General features: G+C 34.8%; 1 protein-coding gene across 1 annotated transcript in view; it reads left to right on the top strand.

The window, feature by feature from the left end:
- Positions 1–18,947, top strand: part of DNAH14 (dynein axonemal heavy chain 14) — a 361,979-nt gene that overhangs the window by 65,518 nt on the left and 277,514 nt on the right. The window contains exons 12-14 of the mRNA XM_031968698.1: positions 12,551–12,801; positions 14,271–14,379; positions 18,406–18,621. Of these exons, the coding sequence (XP_031824558.1) occupies positions 12,551–12,801; positions 14,271–14,379; positions 18,406–18,621 (576 nt within the window). The remainder of the gene's footprint in view (positions 1–12,550; positions 12,802–14,270; positions 14,380–18,405; positions 18,622–18,947) is intronic.

Raw genomic sequence — 18,947 nt, 5'->3', positions numbered from 1 at the left:
CCTGCTTTCTTTTGTTTTAGAATACAGGTGGTCACGCCATCCCTGACTTCTCACGGAAGTGAGACCTCCTAAGGGGAGGTGATCACGCCCTTTTTGACTTCTCAGGAAAGGAGGTGAAAATACCGAAAAGGAGGTGATCACACACCCCCGCCCCGGACTTCTCAGGAAGGGAGGTGAAAGCACTAAAAAGGAGATGATCATGCCCTGAGATGACATCTCAGGAAGGGAGATGAAAAGCACCAAAGGGAAGTGGGGATTGCTAGCAGGTTTCTGGGCTGAAGGATCTTATTAGAAACAGGGATGCACAAACCCATCAGCATGGGAGGTATTACACAAGGACATAGCAATAACGTACAGGCTATTAGTGATGACTCTCCCCACAGTCTGTGCAGCCTCAATATGGTGTAACAAACATGAATTGTACATGCAAGTAGTGATATAACAAACAATATAAATCAACATCGGTATTGTAAAAGATTTCCAGAAGTCCTAGAAGGAAGGTATGTAAACAACAGTCATACATACACCTTCTTCAGCAGCCAAGAGATAGTCCAAAACCAATCTATTGTCCATTGTTTCATGTGTCAGGGAATCCAATGATCCCCACAAGTTTTTGAAGTCTTGCAACAGTCTTTTTATGTGTTAGGGAATCCAATGATTCCAGCAGATTTTGAAGTCCTGCAACAGTCTTATTGTTTCTCAGAAAATCCAATGATTCCTGAGGGCTTTCAAGTCCTACAACAGTCTTATCATGTCTCAGAGAATCCAATGATTCCTGAGGATTTTGAAGTCCAACAATTTTTGATGTCCATGAGTCAAACACCATAACTGCCATGCTCTTCAGTGATGAGCACAGTCAGCAATGGAACCACCCGATATTTCTTGAGTCTTCTCCTTCGTTTCAAGAGTCTGCTCTGTCTCTCTCCAGTGGACAGGGTGAATATGGCTCGTTGGCACCCATCTGATTCCTTCTCCACCTGCAGAAATACAAGCAAACCCTCTCCCCCAAGCAGTTAATCGATCTGGTCCCTTTCATTCACCACTTTCTGGGTCTTTCCACATCACCTGGCGATTATCTAAAGATAGTGGATGCTTGCACTAGACACTGCCCTTTTGGTGGGTTATAAAACCTGTTTGCCAGAGCCAGTGCATCTTTGTCAAAAATCAAGAAGTTAATAGTATAAAGGGTTAGATTTAGAAGTTCTCTAGGGTTACCTCTGGCTCCCCCTTTCTTTTGTTTTTGGAGGAGCGTCTTAATGTCTCTGTTTCTTCTCTCTACTATTGCCTGTCCTTAAGGATTAAAAGGTATGCCAGTGGTATGTAAAATCTTATACTGTGCACAAAGTGTGCAAAATGTTTGGAAGTATATGCAGGACCATTGTCTGTTTTTGTTGCTTGTGGCACACCCATCATGGCAAATGCTTGTGTGAGAAATTCAGTGACCACTTGGGCTGTCTCTTTTGCTGCTGGTATTGCAAAAGTGAATTCTGAAAAGATGTCTACCACAACGTGGATAAAAGACAGACGACCAAAAGATTTATAATGGGTCACATCTATTTGCCGGATTTCATTGGATCTCAAACCAGGAGGGTTCTTCCCTGGAGGCAGTGTAGGAGTGTGGAAAGGAAGGCAAGCCGTACAGGCTTTTACTATGCTCCTAGCTTCCTCTCTTGTTATTCCAAATTGTAAATGTAAAGCTCGAGCAGCCTGATGATATTTAGAATGAGATGCCTAGGATTCTTGGAATAAAGGAGTATTGACCAACATAGTTAGAAGGCTATCTGCCTTTGAATTACCATCAAAAATGAGACCTGGAAGTCCACTATGAGAGTGGACATGCAAGATATAAATCTTACCTGGATGCTTTCTCACTTGCTTTTGAAGTTTCTTAAAGAGGCTGCAAATTTTATTTGGGCTGTGGCAATTCTTTGTACCACACCTACTGAATAGGCTGAGTCAGATATTAGATTTTGTGTCTTTTGGATAATAAGAGCTAGAATGATCGCATACAATTCATTCTGCTGAGTGGACTGAAAAGGAGTTCTGACTAGTCTCTTTATAGTTAAATCATGAGAGTATACAGCACAAATATTATGTTTGGATGCATCTGTGAAGATAGTTGGTCCTTTAAGAGGAACTTTAGAAACTTTTTCTTTAAGAATTCATCGCCAATTATGTAATAGTCTGATTATCTTTAATGGAGACCCATGTGTAAAATTCGGAGCCATGACTAATAAAATTTGCCACTCTGGGATGGTCTCACAGCACACATTAATTTGTGTATTGATATAAAAGGTGTATATCTTGTCAGGTCTTGTCCCAGATAATTGTACTGCTCACTTAATGGCCTTTAATAAAATTCTAGCCACAAGCACTGGATAAGGAGTAAGGCTTTGTTCTGGTTGTGCTGGGAGGTTCACCCACTCTATCACACTGTCTCCTTGATGAAGGACTGCTGTGGGTGCCTCTTGTGTGGCAAAAACTGATATTTCCAAAGGTTTTTGAGTGACTCTTTCAACCAAATTGGATAAAGCCAGTTCAACTTTTCTCAAAGTCTCTTGAGCTTCTTTTGTAAGCTGGTGTGGTGAATTTAAATCACTGTCTCCCCTTAAAATATCATATAATGGTTGCAATTGATAGGTAGTCAGATCTAACACTGATTGGATATCTCCTATCAATTTCTGAAAATCATTTAAGGTGTTTAGCTTCTCTGTTCTTAAGGACAATTTTTGAACTGTAAGCACCTTAGGGTATACTTCATATCCTAAATATTGAAAAGGAGCATGTCTTTGAATTTTTTCTGCAGCTATGTACAATTTGTAATTCTTTAGTGTTTCTATGATCTTTTGTAGACATGCTTCTAACATTTGTTCCTCAGGTGCATACCCCAATATATCATCCATATAATGCAATAGCATAACTTTTGGAAATGCTTTTCTTATTGGAGCAAGAGCAGCAGCAACATACATTTGACACATAGTGGGGCTGTTTTTCATTCCCTATGGCAAAACTGTCCATTCATATCTTTTATAAGGCTCAGCTAAGTTAATGCTGGGCACTGAAAAGGCAAATCTTTTCATATCCTCCTTATCCAGAGGAATAGAATAGAAACAATCCTTAATATCTATGAACCAAAGAGGTCATTCTCTAGGCAATTGAGTAGGAGATGGAAGTCCAGGCTGAAGAGTTCCCATAGTTTCCATCTGTTCATTCACCTTTCTTAAATCTGTCAACATCCTCCATTTTCCAGATTTCTTTTTTACAACAAACACTGGGGAATTCCAAGGACTTAGAGAAGGTTGTAAGTGTCCTTGGTCAAGCTGCTCCTGTACTATATCTAATAAGGCCTGAATTTTATCGCTACCTAAGGGCCACTGTTCTATCCACACTGGTGTATCAGTTTTCCATTGGATAGGAACAGGTGAAAGTGTTGGCAGGCCTTCAACAGCAGCCCTGCTTAAAAAACCGAAGTACTCATTTTTAACCCTAATTGCTGTAAAACGTCTCTTCCCCACAGATTGATGGGGGATTTTTTCAACTATAAAAGGAGTAAAAACTCCTGTTTTGCCTTCAAAAGTCCATCTCATAGGGGAAGCACTAACTTCAGCTGCTATTGATCCTCCTACACCAGACATGTAGGTGTCTGCTTTAATCTTTGGCCAGTGACTGGGCCAATTGGCACCTCTAATGACTGTACGATCTGCACCTGTGTCTACCAATCCTTCTAATGGCAGACCATTTATATAGATCATGAGCATAGGTCGGTCAGTTATTACAGCTGCTGTTCAGTATATTCCTGGATTTTGTGGTCTGGAGTCAGAATCTGGGGGACTATCACCAGGTTGCTTATTAGGATTCTGTATGAGTAAACCTGATGCTACTATTTCGACAAGTCACACATTGTCTACTTGTATTAGTGACTGGGATATTATCTACACATCCTCCAATTTCCCACATCAGTGTGTGGATGGACACTGTTTTGTACATACAAAAAGGAGGTGAAATGGTCAAGCCTACTGTGCCTGGAGGCAAGGGATCCATAGGCTGGAAGGGAACAGATTTCACCTCTCCAGGGGGTATCTGTTGTCCCAGCTGCATACAACTCTATTCTCCCTAATTGTAGTCCCTTTCTCCCATCATATGGCTTCCTGGATGATTGGTCATGTCTGGGTATTGGACTTCTAGGTACTCTCTGGGTGCACCATTGGCTGCCATCATGCCCCAAGTGTTTTTTACCTAGGGCCCTGGGTCTGGGCCCCTCATCCCGTTTCCCTGAACCTGTCTACATTCTGAGGCCCAATGGCAGCCTCTGTTGCATTTTGGACATGAGGTATTGGGTCTTGTTCTCCCACCCTGTTTTCTCACTCTGTCTCTATACCAACATTGAGCTTTCAGATGCCCTACTTCCAATTATTTAGCATAATTTCTTCTTCATTGAAGAACCAAGGGGACGTGCATTCTAATGTGTCTAGGAATCTATCAATCTGCTCCCAAGTCATAAATAAACCCTGTTTCTTTATCAGTCTGAGTATGCTTCCTGCAGATCTCCTTTGGAATGGGGGTGGGGGTGGGGGTGGGGCTGGGGGAGAATCTTTTCCCAATATCTGTCCCATTTCAGCTAGAAAAGGTTACTAGTTTAGCCTTTAAAAAGGTAAGTTCCCTGTTTGTTTATTAAAATACTCACCCTATTTCCTGGTCACCAGGGACTTCTTCAGTGAAAGTGGGATCCTTGGTCCCACATTCAGGCGCCAAATGTGATGACCGCATTGACACCCTGGATACTTTAGAAGCAGCCGGGGTCAGGATCAGCAAAAGTCCTTGATTTTTATTCTTTGTGGATGTGAATGGAATGGCGACACAGTGTGAGAGGCCTCGCGACACAAATCTGGCCAGGAGTCACTCTGGCTTTCTTATTCCACCCTCTTTTCCCTCCTCTTCATCTCTCTATACACCAACAGATCAGCTGGCACAGAATGGTGGGGCAGGCCATTTCCCAAGCAAATGCTAAAAGAGTATTGTCCAATTGGTAATTAGCCTTAAGTGCTTGTTTGTCCTAACCTCAATGCATCTGCTCAGTTTCAGTCCATTACAGCTTCCTTTTACTATCATAGTCACAATAATAATTAACATTTATATGGGCTTCTATGTGCTTGGCCACCATGGTAAATTATCTCATTCAATCCTCAAAATAATCTTGGGAGGTAGATGCTATTTCTATAGATGAGAAAACTGAGACAGACAATGTTTAAATGACTTGCCCAGGATCACACAGCTATTAAGTGTCTGAGGTTTAATATAAACTCTTGCTGATTTTAGACTTAGGATGCTAACCACTGTACTGTAATCTAGCTGACCTCAAGATATTATTGATATATTCTTAAGGAACTTTGTACTTATCATTGTCATGTAGATTTTCCTTGTTGTTTGGTTCTACCACCATTTTGATTTTTCTTACCTGGTGGCGTTTCATGATTTTCATTGGGAGAATATCAATGTTAGAAAAGACAAGCTTTTACAGTTATGAGATATCTAGGATCATTGCACTGCATAGTTTCCTGAATGTTGCAGCTTATTTCCATCTCTTCAATTCTGTGCCCAGTTCATTGCCCATCTCTATTAATGCCCAAGTAAAATGGTAGAATAACCCTGTGAAAATTCCATATGTTCTTCATCCAATTTATTTTTATATATCTTTTGAACGACCCTGGTTTTTAGTGAGAAGAAACTACAGACTTTTAATAGTAGCTATAAACAATTCAGTGCCACCTACAAATAGGAGAATTTTCAAAACCTTACTATGAATAGGGAATCCTTTCTTTTTGGACCTTTTTTTTTTTTTTAGAACATCGTCCATGACTATATAATAATCAATAACATTCATATAGCATAACTTATTCAATCACTCCTCAGATGATTGGGTACATTGACTCAGTTTCCAGTTTCTTGCTCCTACAAAAAGAGCTACTATAAACATTTTTCCACATGTGGGTCCTTTTCCCTTTTTTTAAATGATATCTTTGGCATACTGACCCAGTAGAGATACTGCTAGATCAAAGGATTATGCACAGTTTGAAAATCCTTAGGCATAACTCCAAATTGCTGTCCAGAATGATTAGATCAGTTTACAACTCCAGCAATAATATATTAGTGTCCCAGTTTTCCCACATCCCCTCCAACATTTTTCATTATCTTTAAGATGACACATCTTAGCCAATCTAAGAGGTGAGTAGTGGTACCTCAATATTGTCTAATTTGCATTTCTCTGATCAATATTGAGTTGTGGCATTTTTATATGACTAGAAATGGTTTAAATTTCTTCATATGAAAATTGTCTGTTCATATCCTTTGACCATTTATCAATTGAAGAATGACTTGAATTCTTATAAATTGGAGTCAATTCTCTAATATTTTAGAAATGAGGCATTTATCAGAAAATTGGATGTAAAAATTTCCCCAATTTTCTTCTTCCCTTCTAATCTTGTCTGCACTGGGTTTGTTTGTACAAAAACTTTTAAATTTAATATAATCAAAATTATCCATTTTGCATTTTTATAATGTTCTCTATTCTTCTTTGGCCATAAATTCCTTCCTTCTCCACATACCTGAAAGGTAGATTATCCTTTGTTCTCCTAATTTGCTTATAGTATCACCCTTTATGTCTAAATCATAAGCCCATTTCAACCTTATTTTGGTATAGGTTGTTAGGTGTTGGTCAATGCCTAGTTTCTACCATATTACTTCATTATTTATGGCACCCTTTACTAAAATATAGTTTCCTTCTTTATCTCTAATAATTAGATCTGTTTTTGATTTTGCTTGATCTGAGATCAGGATTGCTACTCCTGTTGTTTTTTTTTAAACATCTTCTGAAGCATAGTAGAGTCTGCTCCAGCATTTTAATTTTATTCTGTATGAATCACTTTGTTTCAAAAGTGTTTCTTCTAAACAATATATTGTAGAATTCTGGCTTTTAATTCAATCTGCTATCTGCTTCCATTTTATGGGAGAGTTCATCCTTACCACTAACTCCCTCAATCTGCCTTGCCTTTTTACAGTCTCTCTCCTTTATTTATCCCTTTCCCCTTCTACTTTTGTTCTCTCTTCTCTTAGACTACCCTTTTCTTTTCCCCTTTCCCTTCCTACTTCCCTATAGGATGAGACAAGTTTTTATATCTAACTGAATATGTCTGATATTCTCTCTTTGAGCCAAATCTGATGAGATTAAGATTCAAATAATGCTCATCCTCCTTCCATCTTTCCCTCAATTATAATAGGTCTTTTTTGCCTTTTCATGTGATATAATTTACCCTGTTTTACACTCCCTCTCTTCTTCTTCTGGTACAATGCCTTTTCTATTTTTTTTTAAATTTTAATAGCCTTTTATTTACAGGTTATATGTATGGGTAACTTTACAACATTGACAATTGCTAAACCTCTTGTTCCAATTTTTCCCCTACTTCCCCCCATCCCCTCTCCCAGATGGCAGGATGACCAGTAGATGTTAAATATATTAAAATATAAATTAGATACACAGTAAGTATACATGACCAAACCGTTATTTTGCTTTACAAAAAGAATCAGACTCTGAAATATTGTACAATTAGCCTGTGAAGGAAATAAAAAATGCAGGTGGGGAAAAAATATAGGGATTGGGAATTCAATGTAATGATTTTTAGTCATCTCCCAGAATTCTTTCACTGGGTGTAGCTGGTTGAGTTCATTACTGCTCCATTGGAAATGATTTGGTTCATCTCATTGCCGAGGATGGCCAGGTCCATCAGAATTGGTCATCATATAGTGTTGTTGTTGAAGTATATAATGATCTCCTGGCCCTGCTCATTTCACTCAGCATCAGTTTGTGTAAGTCTCTCCAGGCCTTTCTGAAATCATCCTATTGGTCATTTCTTACTGAACAATAATATTCCATAATATTCATATACCACAATTTATTCAGCCATTCTCCAGTTGATGGGCATCCATTCACTTTCCAGTTTCTGGCCACTACAAAGAGGGCTGCCATAAACATTCTTGCACATACAGGCCCTTTCTCTTCTTTAAGATCTCTTTGGGATATAAACTCAGTAGCAGCACTGTTAGATCAAAGAGTATGCACAGTTTGATAACTTTTTGAGCATAGTTCCAAATTGCTCTCCAGAATGATTGGATGTATTACAATTCCACCAACAATGTATTAGTGTCTCTGTTATCCCACATCCCCTGCAACATTCCACATTATCTTTCCCTGTCATTCTAGTCAGTCTGACAGGTGTGTAGTGGTATTACAATGCCTTTTCTAACCCTAGATTTTCTTATATCATCACAATAAAGTCAAATTATACCTACATCTTCTAAATATACATATATCAAAGATGCATTTCTCAAGAGTTAGAATATCATCTTTCTATATAGGGATATAAACATTTTAACCTTTAAAAAACAGTTGTTTCCTTTCCTTTTTATCTTTTTTTTAAACTTTCTCTTAAGTTCTGTATTTTAAGATCAAATTTTCTGTTGGTCTTTACATCAAAAATAATTAAAAATCCCCTAGTTCATTGAATGTTCATCTTTTTTCTCCTGAAAGATAATGGTTAGTTTTGCTGGGTAGTTGATTCTTGACTGCAGCCAAGTTCCTTTGCCTTTGAGAATATCATATTTCAGGCCCCTTAATCCTTTAAAATGGAAACTGCTAGATCCTAGGTAATATTGATTGTGGGTTCTTGATATTTGGTTTCTTTATGGCTTCTTGCAGTAATTTTCTCCTTGATTTGATAATTTTTTTTAAAATTTAGCTACCATATCCCTTGGAATTTTTATTTTGGAGTCTCTTTCAGGAGGTCATTGGTGGATTCTTTCAATGGCTATTTTATCCTCTGGTTTTAGGATATCAAGGCAGTTTTCCTTGATGATTTCTTGAAAGATGTTGTGTAGGCTCTTTTTTTCCATCATGGTTTTCTGATAATCCAGTAATTCTTAGATTGTCTGTACTGAATCTATTTTCTAGATCAGTTGCTTTTCCCATGAGGTATTTTATGTTTTCTTCTATTTTATTTTTCATTTTTTTGGTTTTGTTTGCTTCTTAATGTCACATTGAATTATTTACTTCCATTTGTTCAATTCTAATTTTTAGTGAATTATTTTCTTCAGTAAGCTATTTTACCTTCTTTTGATTTTGGCCAGTTGAACTTTCAAATGAGTTGTTTTGTTCATTGGATTTTTTTCCCATTTTACTAATTCTAATTTTTTTTGGAGGGAATTTTCATTTTCAATTTCACCAAATCTATTTTTAAGGAGTGGAAACACTATTTATTCTTCATACATTTAACTAGATTTTTTTCATTTTTCACTGAAAAAAAATTGTCTACTTTTTTGTTTTTAGTTTCAAAGTTTTGCTTTGAAATAAAATTTTTAATCATTCTGATGTTTTTCCAGGAGATGATTTTGGCTCTTTTATAACCTCAAATATGAAAGTAAATTTAATAAATAGTCTTAAAGGCCTTTTGACACTTCAATAAATCTGTCAAACTATCTTTCTTTTAGCATTTCAGAAATTAAGTGTGGCCTCATAGAATTGCAGAATTGCATAACTAGAAGGGATGTCAGGATTCATCTAAGCAACAAAGAACAAAGAACACACAAAGGACAGCTAATTCAGTGTGTCCAATATTTTTATTAAAATATCAAAAGAGATGATATCTATAAAAAGCATTTAGCACAGAGCATGGTATGCAATCAGTGTTATATAAATGCTTATTCCACACTCCTTCCTAAGAAGTAGTCATGTTTGAAGATCTCTACTGATGGCGAACCCCCTAGTCCACTTTTGTAATCTTCTAATTGTTAAAAAAGTTTTCCTGACATTTAGTTTAAATTTACCTCTTTGTAATCTTCATTCATTACACTTGGTTGAGATAAAAAAAAAATCACCCACAAATCAATTCTTTTATTTATCACTAGACCATTCTGTCTTAATATATTTAGCCCAATGTTCTATCCCACTAAGGTCTGTGTGGGTCGTTTCTTGTTATCCTCAGTATTAATTATTCTTCACATCTTTGTGACATTTGCCATTTGACAAGGACACAACCTGGACTCTTATTTAAGCCATTGATTAAAAATACTTAACAGCACAGTTCCAAGAATAGAATATTTGGTACAATCTATGGAAGATCACCTTCTGAATTGACATCAAGTCACCAATGATTATTCTTTGAATCTGACCATTCTACTGGATGGGAAACCATATAAAATTGTTTTGTATTATAGTCCCTCTATCTATGTATCTTTTCCATAACAGTATTTCCAAAATAAAGTTTTCCAGAAAAGAAATCAAGTGAATTTTGTGTGATTTAATCTTGCTGGGTTCTTGTAAATGTTACTTCTTTTTTTAAATTATCACTCTAACTTTCCTTTAATTATAGATTCTGAAATTTAGCCAATAAATGTAATCAAAGTCACTCACTAATTTATAAATTACCAATAATCTTTTTTTTCCTTTTTTGATAATTGTAATATGTGCCTTTCTCCAGTCTTCCAATACTTCTCCCTTTCTTTGTGAGCTTTCAAATACTACTGACACAACCTCAGAGTTGAAATCTAATTTCTAACATTCACTAGCTGTGTGATCTAAGGCAAGTCATGTTACCCTGTTTGCCTCAGCTTCCTTAACTGTAAAATGAGCTGGAGAAACAAACAGCAAACCACTGGGAGTGTCTTTGCCAAGAAAACCCCAAATGAGGTTTTAAAGAGCTGTACACAATTTACTAACAAATTTAATTTGTCAAAGGCAACACAGTGACTTCCTGAGGTTGCCTTATTTATTTTGGATAACAATAACTCATTTTTGTTTTGTACTTTCCAGCCCAACAATCATTCTTTTGGGGCAATAAAATAGAGGCAACATCAGAATTGAGCATGTTTGTTTTCTCTCTGTCATCAGTTCTCAATCTGTTTTCCATCCTTAATAGTACTATATGATCCCCGCTTTTATTCTTCTTTTCTCCCATATATTATAAAAAAACAATCAAACAAAAACAGTAAAACCTCTGGAATTTCCTTCCTTATTAGTGTCTGCTAATTTTGAGCTTTAGCACTCCTAACATTATTTTTACAGTATCATTGTTTAGCCCAGTACCTCTTATTCTTTTCATTTAAAAATGTTAATTGGCTGAAGAGGTGTCTTTAGACAATACCTCTTTGTTTTCATCAGGATTGGTTTTTCTTGTGTCTTCAGAATTCTGTTCTCGAGAGCATCTCATCTCTTCTGGGTGAACGTCTGCAACAGAATTTTGGTCTGTGTACTTATTCTTCTACATTATTAAAAATCTGCCCCTCTTCAGTTGAGATAGCATGATAGAATGTGCTCAGCCTTCTTTTCTTTTTCTATTACATCTTCTTAAGAGGAAGTGGTTATTTTTTTCTCAATATTCTGACCCTTTGCCCCTAGAAACCAGTTCTTTTTTTATGATAATCAGATCCAGAATGGCATTTTCGCTTTTTGTTTGTTCCCTCCTTTTGAAGGATAAAGTTATAAATAAAGCAAGTAAAGATGATATTATTTGCACTATTTTTGGAAGAATGAAAGTTCATAAATAGTTAGATAATCAAGTTGACATATTTGTATTATGCCTTTTAGCCCAGATACTGTAGTTCATTTTCCAAACTTTTTATCTATTGTACTTTTCTGTCCATGTAGAATATAATATACAAAAGTGGTAGTCATTTTTGTTTCTCCGTCCATTGATCTTAACTGTAATTTATCATGCTTCCCTATCTGGATCCTGCATTTTCCTTACATGATATAACTTCTGAATATACAATAAGTACCCTCACTCCTCTCATTCTGTTCTTAACCTCTTATAATTCAGCTTTCAACCTTATGTTCTACAAAAATTGCTCTTTCCAAAGTTTTCTATGATCTTCATTGTCAAATATAATGTCTTAATCTTGGCATCTTTAATCCCTCTGCAATCATTGACACTGTTGATTAACGTCTTCTTCTTACTTCTCTCATATATCAAACTGCTTCCTCTTGACCTTTTTTGCTGATTTGTCATCCAAATCATGCTCTCTAACCCTTGTCTTTACTTCATTGCCCTTGAACTAATGGAAATTTTTAAAAACATCAGTAATATAGCTCTTTATGAAATTCACACTTTTCAAGATATTTCTAGGATCTCTTGAATTTTCTCCATTTGTGACCAACATTCTTTTTTTTGAAAACATGAGTTTTATTTATATGTGCAAAACATAAATCCTTTGTAGGTATAGTCTATCGATAAGCTGATGTTTCTTGAAATTTCCTTACCTAATATCTGAGAATTAAGTTAACTGTTCAAAAGTGATTTACTGATTTAAGATGTATTTCTCAAAATATGTAATAATTGTTTTTCTTTAGATTGATGTTTAAGATAGCATATTGTTGCAGTGAATTTTAAATTAAATTTATGATGTTTTATTTCATTATATTATTTGGATTAAAAATACTACGAAATAATGACTACAATATTTCAAGAAATAAAGAAATGACAATTTCTTTCAAATTTGCTTCAAGGCTGCAGAAAAGAATGGAATAAAAAGTTATTTTGAGAGTGAACCACTTGAATACAAGATAGAACATATAAAGGCACCTGCACACCGCCGTATGATAGAAACATTTTCAAGATTTCTTAAATTAGTTGACCACATATTCCAAGAACTGATCCGACAGCTGGTGCAGACTTCAGTCAAACTATTTTTGGATTTACTTAGTAAATCTAGCAGAGTGGGATGTTCAGCAGAAAAACGAAACAATGACCTTATAAAGTAATTTCTACATTTTTTCTTATATTATAGATATGCAATAACTTTTAAATATATTGAAAAGCTTTTGAGAGAACCATCTGGAAATATTTTGAAAATTCATAAAATTCTATTCTATTTTTTATGGTGATAACTGAAATTAACCAAGTATATTCTTTCACAAAATTTTATTATATTTTGTTTCTAAATTTAAAATAATTCATTTCACTCTGAATTTTATTGTATGTCTGTGTGCCTGGTAAAAGCCTCTTCTAATTTTAGCTCTAAGTATGGCTAACAGAGAAATTACAAAGTTTAAAAGAATTCAATTCCAAGAAATAGTTTTTGATTCAATTTTGATTCAGTTCGAAGAAATAGTTTTTGAATACTTCAATCAATGAAACTGAAGTACCGCTTAGACATTATTCCAAATATTTTTGGAGGTATTTTCTTTATGTAAATGCAATACTGGATAGAGGACTGGCCTTGGAATCAGAAATACTTATGTTCAGATTCTGTTTCTGGCACTCACTATGTGTGACCATGGAAAAGTCACAATTCCTCAGTGGCCTACACAGTACTCTAAAATAATAAGTTGCACATGTATTGTTGATCTGGATTACTGAAAGGCATATCCATACCAGGAGTTACTCAAGCTGATGAAATCTCAGAGTTAGACAACAATTATAAAAATGTAGTAATATAAATACATTTAAAACATACATTTATACATGAATGATCTGTATTTCTCTAAACATTTTTTAAAAGCTGAAGTTTTGTGGGGTTTTGCTACTTATATTTATGATGGTAGGACAATTGTGGAAAAGTGTTCCATTAATTAATTCTTCATTACTACTTCCTGTCCTTTAAATGTATTTTTGCCCTTTTTGACCCATTGAATGTATATCAAAGTGATGATAAGTGTAACTCAGCACATCATTCTATGATATAGTTCTTTGGAAGTTTGAACAACAATTAAAAACAGGTGTGGCTATTTTTAAAGGTTCATAGATTTTTTAAAAATAAAAACATCCGCTGGAATTAAATCATAAGACTAGTCCAATCCCTTTATTTTCTTGACAAAAATAAAAAACTAAAATTCAAAGAGATTTTAGTGCACAATCCTAGTGCACTGGTAAAAACTAAAACCAGAATTTCAGTCTCATAATCCAGTATTATTCTCACCACTCCATATGACCTCATCTTAGAGATAGTAACCAAATATAAATCTCATGTGATTCAAAAGTTAAATACCAACAGAATAAAAGAAAAGTATGTTGCAATATTTGAAGACAACTAGCAAAGATATTCTTAAAAATTTTTAAATTTGTAAACTTTATAGTAATTTGTTAGCAAATTTAATGTGCCTTTCTTCTAGTTAAACAACTTGTATTTACTGTTTCTAATGAAATTTATTATTTCTAATTAAATAAATTTTTACCGTGATGTGAAAACTGAATGTTGTCTTTAGTTTTTCTTATTTGTTAATATAGGGCAACAAGAGAAAGCGTGTTGTTCAAAGTGCCAGAAAATATGAATGATAATGAAGAAAATTGTAAGTCAGAAACTGATATCAGTATTTCGCAAGATGATATTATAAAGGTAAAATGATCTTTGAGAAATATAAAAATCTATTTGTTGAAATAAGAGCAAGAGACTAGGTTTAAGAATTTTATTTCCCCCCCTAGACATTGAAAAGTTGTAGCTTGTATGATTAATACATGTGGTTTATTTAGCAATGATGTGCAGAAGATAAAGGGAGGTACTCTAGATGATAGTTTGAAGTGATCAGTCAACAGTGTGAGCAAATGGAGGAATTAGCAAATCCATGTAGATCACTCAAGGCATCTATTTTCTTTTTTTTTTTTTTTCTTTTTTTTTTTTAATAGCCTTTTATTTACAGGATATATACATGGGTAACTTTACAGCATTAACAATTGCCAAACCTCTTGTTAATTTTTCCCACCCCCCACCCCTCCCTGATGGCAGGATGACCAGTAGATTTAAATATTAAAATATAAATTAGATACACAATAAGTATACATGACCAAAACGTTTTTTGCGAAAAAGAATAGACTCTGAAATTTTACAATTCTTGGAAGGAAATCAAAAATCGGTGTGCATAAATATAGGGATTAGAATTCAATGTAATGGTTTTTAGTCATCTCCCAGAGTTATTTTCTAGGCGCTGTTCGTTCTTCTGCTCCATTAGAAATATTTGGTTGATCTCTTTGAGGGGGCCTGATCCATCAGAACTGGTATCATATAGTATTGTTGAAGTATATAATGATCCCCTGGTCCTGCTCTTTCCTAGCATCCAGTTCATTAAGTCTCCCAGGCCTTTCTGAAATTATCCTTGGTCATTTCTTCAGAACAGTAATATTCCATTTTTCATATACCAAATTTATTCAACCATTCTCCAAAGTGGACATCCATTTAGTTTCAGTTTTAAACCACTACAAAAGGGCTGCCACAAACATTCATGCAATACAGGTCCCTTTCCTTCTTTATTCTCTTTTGGGATATAATCCAGTATAACTCTGGATCAAAGGTATGTTTGATAAGGCATCTATTTTCCATATTGATATTTTTACATATCAAACCCCAACAATATTTCTGTATACCACTAACTTTGATAGCTTTTTCTCAGACACTATAGATACTAGTATTGATTTTTTTAATGTTAATTATTTATTTGTCTAAATACATTTGTTTTAAACTTAAATTTAAAAAAATTGTTTTAAATACAAAATAGAAAAAGAAAAAGATATTGCCATGTGCACAGCAAAAAATGAGAGGATTCAAAATATAAAGTGATATTAAATTCAAATATTCAAAGTATATTTGAAAATTCAAAATATAAAACAATAAATTTTTATTTCAAGAAAGCCTATATAATAAATGCTACACATTGTATTCAGAGCTTTCCATCTTGTCTTTGTTTCCTTATAGGTTTTCTTTTGTTTTCTGCTATACACTTTTTACTTTATTCTTTTTTCTACCTTCCTTACCTCTCCCAAAGGCTACAATTAAGCACATATATTTAAATATACCTATATGCGTATATATATAGATAAATACATACCTACACATACATAAATACCTATAATAGATTTCTATGCCACATCAATATTCCAACCTTATACTTCCTAGTTATTTTAAATAGTCTAGAAAACAATACTGAATAATAATTGACATATAGTGTACTTTCCCTTTTGATTAAATCTATTTTAGTTTTATCTTTAAGATCAATGATTACTGCTTTTTTTAATCTAATAAGTTTTACTCCTGATCTTTATTATATTTGTATGTATCTTTTATTACTTACCCCTTTTGTCCTTTACTTCCACTGATTACCTTGCCTTCCTATTAACCTACCCTTCTCCATAGCTCCTACCCTTATCCTCTCCACCCACCATTTTCCTCATTCTTTATCCTTTTTCATTCTTCTACACACCCTTAAACTTTCCACCTTAACTTATTCCATCACCTTCTTATTTCTTTATAAATTCAGAAGACTTTTATTCCCTTTTAAATGTAGATGTTGTGGGCAGGTAAGTGGTATAGTAGATAGAGTACCATCCCTGAAGTGAGGAGGACCTAAGTTCAAATCTAGCCTCAGACATTTAACAGTTTCTAGCTGTTTGTCCTTAGGCAAGTCACTTAACCCCAATTGCATCAGGAAAAAAAAGGAAAAAATAAAGGAGAAAAATGTATATGTTGTACTCTCTTTAACCAAATCTGATATGAATAAGGCTTCCTGGAAGAATTCCTCCCTTATTCTCTTCCTCATCTCTATTTTCTTACCCTCTTATTTCTTTCTCAATTTGGAAGACTTTTAAATATATATATATATATATATATATATATATATATATATATGAGAGAGAGAGAGAGAGAGAGAGAGAGAGAGAGAGAGAGAGATAATTGACAGAGGAATTAGATGAGGCAGGAGGGCTAATAGTTGTCACTCTCCCTATGAGTTACTCTCATAGGGAATGAATTAAACATATATATATATATATATTCATTCATATATAAAAAGGTATCCTTTTCTACCTTTTGCTATTTGGATTTTCTTCCTAGAATTACATCATACTGAGCTCTACCTCAATATTTCTTTTGAACTACCTACTTACTAATTATAATCTTAATTATATGATTTACATTTCCATGTATCAAACATAGTTTGTCTTTATTGAGTTCCTTTTATTTAGACTTTGATGTTTGTCTTATATTTCTCATGGATCTTATATATCAAATTTTTATTTAGGTCTTTTTGCCACAAAATTTTGGAAATCTGGCAATTCATTGAATATCCCATTATTTTTGGTTCAGAATTGTGCTTAACTTGGATGAATATGGCATTCCTGTGCTCAACTCCAGTTCTTTTGTTCTTTGATATATAGTGTTCCAAGACCTGCCATCTTTTAATGTAGTCGCTGGTAAGTCTTGTGTGACTCTAAATGTGGTCCAAGACCAGTGTTGTGAGGTGTCTCAAAAGAATTTTCAGGCTTGATCCCATCTCCTAGTAAAAGGGCAAAGTTTATTGAAAGTAATCATAACACCATTACAAAGCATACTGAATTCTAAGGGAATCCAGTAAAGAAACAGAAGCAAGGAGAATCATTTTATCCAGCTTCTACCATAGATATGCTAATCATATGGCCCAAAGGTAGGGTGAGGGAGTCTATCATTGGCATGATAATTCTATGACCCAATGATAGGGCTAGAGAGTAGCCTCCAGATTGAGGGATGGTCTCTGAAATTTGATTATCACTAACCAGATCACAAATCAGCAATGAACTGACAAATAGTCTATTCAGAATCAGACAGAGTGGGGGTGAGAGTTTCCTGAGGCAGACTCCCAAACCAAAAGACCCAGGATTTCTTGACTCACTGCCAGAATAGAAGCCCCCTCTACCTAAAAGCAGGGGACCACAAAATCATATTACATCAATTATATTATTTTTAATTGTAACTTTTAGATAGTCTGATTATTCTTATGTTTTATCTTCTTGATATGTTCTCCAGATCATTTTTTTCCTATATCTCACATTTTCTTCTTCCCCCCCCCTTTTTTTTTCTATATCTCATAACTTTTCTGTCTTCCCCTTGCCAAATTCTAATTTTCAAGGAGTCATTTTTTCCCCTTAATTCTATCTCTCTTTTTCTAATTGGTTGACTTTTTTTTCATAATCTTGTTTTTCTCGAATTGTTATTTTTTCCCTTAATTTCCCTCTGATTTTTAAAGGTTTTTTTTAATTCTTCTATGAATTCTTTGATGATATAACATAACTCTTTGGGGTAGAAGAGAGTGTGTTTTGGTTTTTTTGTTTTGTTTTGTTTTGTTTTTGCTACAATGTCGTCCTCCTGAAGATGAATCCCATTTTTCTATTCCAATAGTAACTTTCTATGATTGGGTCCTTTCTCCTTTGAATGTGCATTTAAAAATTTCATACCAGTGATGTAATCACCTCTAGTCCTATAGTATATAAGATGAAGCTTCTGACTTCTAGTTCTCCTTTTATTCTCCCTTCTGTCCTGGAACAAAAAAATAAGAATTCTACCGTCTTTAAGTGCATGCAACCAGCAGTATCTCTACTCCCCTGCTTTTCCATTCACTAGGTATTAGATGGTTCCTTCTTATCCGTGGTTGTGTCTCAGCAGCACAACTGGGCCTACCCTCAGATTCAGAGTTTCCAGCAGTCTTCCCCTACTCAGATGCCAGATTTTCTACACTGTCCAGGAGGAGAATATTTCTGTGGCTGGGACCAAATCTATCTCCCAATCTCACTAATCCTAGAGCTTGCTGTTTGCTATTTCAGTAGAGTTAACTTGGAGGTATTTGTATTCTATACAACCCTCCATCCTTGGTATCTTTCTAATGATCTTCTCTGGGGGACCACTATCCTGCCCCAAACCTTACTTATTTTTAGCACTTGAGGTACTGTTTTTGTCTTGTTTGTGGGAGAGATCTGGAGACCTTAGAATTTTCTGACCTACTCTGTCATCTTCCCAGAATTCTTTGCTGTTACTGAATCTTTCAGAAGCGATGGGAAATTGAGAAACAAATAATTTTAATAGTCATTCTGGAAATTTAGCTATTATGACACAAGAGAAACACTACAGTGAAAAAGAGAACGAAAAATTTCCTTCCTGAGGGAACT

The sequence above is a fragment of the Sarcophilus harrisii genome, chromosome 4 (genome assembly GCF_902635505.1).
Source record: "Sarcophilus harrisii chromosome 4, mSarHar1.11, whole genome shotgun sequence".
NCBI lineage: Eukaryota > Metazoa > Chordata > Mammalia > Dasyuromorphia > Dasyuridae > Sarcophilus > Sarcophilus harrisii.
The sequence above is the reverse complement of the archived record's forward strand: the minus strand, read 5'-3'. Positions and strand labels throughout refer to the sequence as shown.